The sequence below is a fragment of the Penaeus japonicus genome, unplaced genomic scaffold (assembly GCF_977035675.1).
Source record: "Penaeus japonicus unplaced genomic scaffold, GWHDUDI00000001_assembly GWHDUDI00000030, whole genome shotgun sequence".
NCBI classification, from domain to species: domain Eukaryota; kingdom Metazoa; phylum Arthropoda; class Malacostraca; order Decapoda; family Penaeidae; genus Penaeus; species Penaeus japonicus.
Genome location: NW_028234432.1, coordinates 11,910,726 through 11,915,725, shown reverse-complemented (window position 1 = coordinate 11,915,725; position 5,000 = coordinate 11,910,726). Strand labels below are relative to the sequence as shown.

The 5,000-nt window shown below is 34.1% G+C and overlaps 1 protein-coding gene and 1 long non-coding RNA gene across 4 annotated transcripts in view; one reads left to right on the top strand and one right to left on the bottom strand.

The window, feature by feature from the left end:
- stck (LIM zinc finger domain containing stck) overlaps window positions 1-2,231 on the bottom strand; it is a 12,507-nt gene extending 10,276 nt beyond the window's left edge. The window contains exon 1 of the mRNA XM_086554704.1: window positions 1,473-2,231. Within this exon, the coding sequence (XP_086410830.1) occupies window positions 1,473-2,020 (548 nt within the window). The 5' untranslated portion in view covers window positions 2,021-2,231. The remainder of the gene's footprint in view (window positions 1-1,472) is intronic.
- A 136-nt stretch (window positions 2,232-2,367) lies between these two features.
- Window positions 2,368-5,000, top strand: part of LOC122264489 (uncharacterized) — a 12,428-nt gene continuing 9,795 nt past the window's right edge. For all 3 annotated transcript variants that reach the window (XR_006224216.2, XR_006224214.2, XR_006224215.2), the window contains exon 1: window positions 2,368-2,501. This is a non-coding gene — a long non-coding RNA (uncharacterized LOC122264489). The remainder of the gene's footprint in view (window positions 2,502-5,000) is intronic.

Here is a 5,000-nt window from a genome sequence, read left to right as displayed (position 1 = left end):
TAATAAGTAACCAACCCCCTAAGAACCAATATTAAGAATTAGTGGCTTTAAAGCATTTCTTTTTTAATCTTTAGCAATGTAAGAATTGCATTCCTGAAAGTTATTAGCTAGCCTAAACTCAAAATTGCAATCAGGAAAAACATCTTTGCATAACTGCTGGTGGAAGATATATATATACATATACATTTAAGAATAACAATAATACCAAAAAAAATCCTCTATTTCCACAAGCCACTATACATAGTACATTTTCCTGTTGCTGCAAGATTCTAGGTAAAAACAAGACAAATATCAAAATATTTACAAAGGAAAAGTCTATCCTAGATCTAGGATTCCTACTTAACAAATAGGTTAAGTTTGTCATCACAGGGGGAAGGGGAATCAATACTGTCATCATAACTTATCATCAACTCAAAGGGAATGAAGCAAGAGTGATATCACATGCCCACTCCTGCAAACCCTCGTTATCTTTTTCTTTCTAAGAGTGTCAACCTCAAGCCACATCGCAGAAAACCTTACGCACTTTAGATCTTGCATTTCCACTCTATTTTCCCGTACAGAACACTTTATTTTCATCATCACTATCAGCCATAAGCAGACACATAATTCCAAAAAATATGCAAATAATAATAAAACACATGTATTCAACTCAAAAACACAAAATGCAAAGTTGCAAATTTTGCTCAACAGCTCTCATGCAGCTCAAACTCCACAGGCATAACATTGCACCTTCAAAACCTACAGCAGGGAGTCCGTGTGTGTATGTGTGTGTATGAGTGTATATAAGTAAGGTGAAGCAGGTAGCCATGCAGGTGGTGCCGTGTATTCCAAAGGTATATATGGTTGAGCCTACAATTCTGCGCACATTCATCTGTACTTGCAGATATTTCAATATATTTGTTTGGTGCCATTAACCATTCAAAATAAATGAAACATGAGCATCCAGACAATGATATATATATTCTATCTTTATATCGTGACACAACCTTCACATCCATCTTACAAATTTATAAAAAGAACAAAACTAACGTTTAAATCATCCTTATTATATACATTTTCAAAACATCCTTATACAAAGTACATGACTTTGAAAATATACTATACATTATCAATTGCACTTTTTGACATTATATATTGTAGATATAACATTAACCCTCTCTGGACGGGTGTTACACTACTGTACCGCTCATTCAAAAGCCCAGTGGCCGGGCGGCACAATATTGTGCCAGCCATTTAATTGATTTAGGCCTAAGCGCTCGAAAGCCCCGGCATTGTGACATTCAGGACTGGAATGCCCCCGTCATGAATGGATTAAAAAGGCAAGGATACAGGAGAAGACTAATCAGTAAAAGTACATAACATTTATACTCCAGGTCATTTCCCTCCTATTCAAGATCTGCCACTGACTTCCTTGAAAGTTCTCCTGGATGCAAGTGACTGTGACAAAACAATCCAGAAAATGCTTAACTGACCTCTCTGGTGGTGGGAAGTCCGGTGGCGCCTCTTTCATGGCTGCATTAATATCGACATTGTTCAAGTATTGTCTTACAAATTCATTTGTCAAATCCTCCTCATTCATTTGAGAGATTCGATTTTCAGTGGGAGCCCCATGTTCGGTCCCTCCCAAGTTCCGTGGCGGTTTGGGCAGTGGATTAATCCCTGTCTGGGTCTCCTTCGGTGACCATACTCCTTCCCTAGTTTGTATTTGGGCAGCATCAGGCAGGCAGCCATAGGGATCAGCATACTCAGGACTTGGGTGAGTTATATTCTGCGGTCTGGGAGTGTCTCTGCGGCCAACACTTTGGGTTGGGGGTTTAGCTGGAGTTCCAAGATGACCCTGGCCCAGATTAGCCCCTGCTAGAAAGGCTTCAAAGTCGTCCGAGTGAGGGATGGAGTTCTTACGTCGGTTGTAGAGGTCGCTACTCTCTAGTGAGAGGTCCATCTTGTTCCTTCCTCTGCTCTTATCTTCTTGGAATGGAGGGCAGCATTTCCCAAGAGATTTTTCTGTTTTCCGGAACATTCTCTTCTCTGTCACATAGGTCAGTCAATAACTTCAAAACATCATCCAGTGACTCTGACTAAACTTGAAAAATGTTGAAGATTTTAAGTTGTCTTTGAATATCAAGGAACAAATACAGTTACGATGGTGAAACCTTCTTATCTCAATTTACTTTATCATGGCAGGTGCACAAGTTGACAAGTACAGCAGTTTGTTTTTACTTTTCAATCCATCAAAATGAAACCTTTTATTTTAGTTTTTTCCAATCTGATTTAACCAGATGTATAAAAGAGGGAGCACAAGCAAAAAATCCATACATATGTAAATAATTGAAACTTTATAGGAAGATGTAAACAATCCTACTTCCTATCACAGTGGCAACCCAGCTTATCTTACATGATAAGAAGTCCATATCCTGACATCATATCTTACAAGAACATTTTTTCAAGACTCCTCTCTTAGTTGACAAAATTCACTACTCCTGCCAGCTTCTTCTCTCAAGGTAAGTAAGCAACAGGAAAAAAAATGTACATTAGCTGTCACCACATATTCATTTATCAAATTCCTGATATGACTAAAGATGAGCAGAGGGAATGCGGCAAGATGACAACCAAATGTCCTGATTTGTTGAACAGGTGCACATCAGATTTGGCAATCATTGTGAAGTCTATGATTATCAGAACAGTTGCTATGCTAATAATCATAACCTATTTTTGTGGATTTCTAGGAAAAAAAAAAAGCATGCAATTCATATCCTGGCAAGGTCTCTACAGTTTGTTTAGTATACATATATAAAATACACATATATATTATGAAAGTATACTCATCTACCTATTTTATATATAACGTATATAATATAAATGTATCTTCATGTATTTATCAGTCTATATATATAGAAGGATACATATGGATATATATGAACATACAGTATGTATGGCACACATGAACAAATACACACATGTATATATTAACTAATTACTTAATCAATTCACTCACTCACTCGTTCTTTCTTTCATATAAAAGTTAATACCAAAAAAAAATTATTATTCTTCAGCAGCTTAGGTTTTCTGTTACAATCAGTCAGAATTTATATACAGTTCAGATTGTCAAAATCAATAAATTTCAGTATAAACTCCTCTGCTTCAGGTAACTTGCAGGGAGAAAATTCTATATAAGCCAACAAAATTAACACTATTGCTAGCACTCAACTGCCGCACATTTTCATCAATAAGAACACATCAATTAAAATTGGAGATGCAACTTCAAAACTTACTGCCCATTCATTTCTTTTGTTTTAAAAAAATTCTCACACAAACATAAGTCATTCACAAACATTGATATATACAGTGATCATTAAAAAAAAAAAATATATATATATATATATACATCAAACAATTACATATAACAGCAAAAAAATACACATAAACTTGATACACATAAATAATACCTATACAAACTGTACATATAAAACCACATTCCACAGAAGGCAAACAATTCATTACTATGAGACCTACTAATGGAATATTCCCTATCTGATGTTATTTCAGTCAGGCAAAATAAGTAATAGAACGCTAATCTATCCATCAAACCTTACAGACTATTCGTCAACTGACATTTACAGAAAAGAATTGAAGGAAATAGTCATTTCTTGGTCGTGTTAGAATTTTGCCTCAAAAATGTCTGTCATTAATTGGGAAACATTAAATGTCATGGGACAGAACTGTGACCATAACTATGTAGTGGTCACATCTTGTCAGTATTATATCAAGAGTGGTTGATTTTTAATTAATCGTTAATCTTCATTGTGGTGCAACTTTGAGTTTATGGAGAGAGAGAGAAATTTAGAAATTATAAGATTTGGATTTAATCATTCAGCATTAGTATCTTTTAAAAAGTAATTACAAATCATCATCCTTATCTTAATCGTTATTATAGTTACTCATTCATGAATTGTTTAGAGTTGGGTTTAACAGGTAAGATTTTTACATTAAATTATACATTAATATAATCTTGCTAGAACAAAACTGAAGCACTAAATAAAACTCTGTGGACTCTCACGTGAAATGGAGTATGTGCAACTCTACACATCTATATTTATATAAATATATATACACATTTCCAAATACTAATTCCATATTCATATCATTTAGTTCAAGATAACACAGGTCTACAAATCTCTCTATGGTGTTCAAACGATGCAGCTAACATTGTAGTGTCCAATCAAAATGAGTTTAGCCAACGGGAGTTACGACATGACAAAATAACCATCAGGAACCTCATTTTTTGCCTCAATCCTATGACAAGTACCATTTCTGCAATGGTTAACTCATATGGGCTGGTCGTTGTTTTGTAAGAAGACAATACTGAGGTCATGAGTTTGTGTCAAATCTGAACATATGTAACTGGCATAGACATACCAGTATCTATATAAATAAACATTATATATATATATATATATATATGCATGTATGTATATATATATAATGCATGTATATATAATATATATCTATATATTATATATATATATATAAAAATATAATTATATATATATATATATATATATATATATATATATATATATATATGTATATATATATATGTGTATATGTATATGTATATGTATATGTATATGTATATGTATACATATACAGACACACACACACACACACAGGCACACATACATATCAATGATACTGGTAAAACCAAATAGGCTAGCAAACAACTTTACCATTGGCTTGCAACTCTTTGACTGGACCCTACCACTATGCACTGTAAAATGCCGGTATTAACTACCGTGAAAAATACTGCTTAATTGCACAGTCAACATTCAAACCAGCAAGCAGATCAAGTGAGAGTTCACAAGCAAGTAATTGTTGCATGATAAAAAAATAAATAAATAAAACAAGTAAATAAATACAAGGAGACCAAAAACACAAGAGTCATGTGACAGGTACACCCACGGCTGGTAGCAAGTTGCTTCTATTAGTATACAACATCAAGT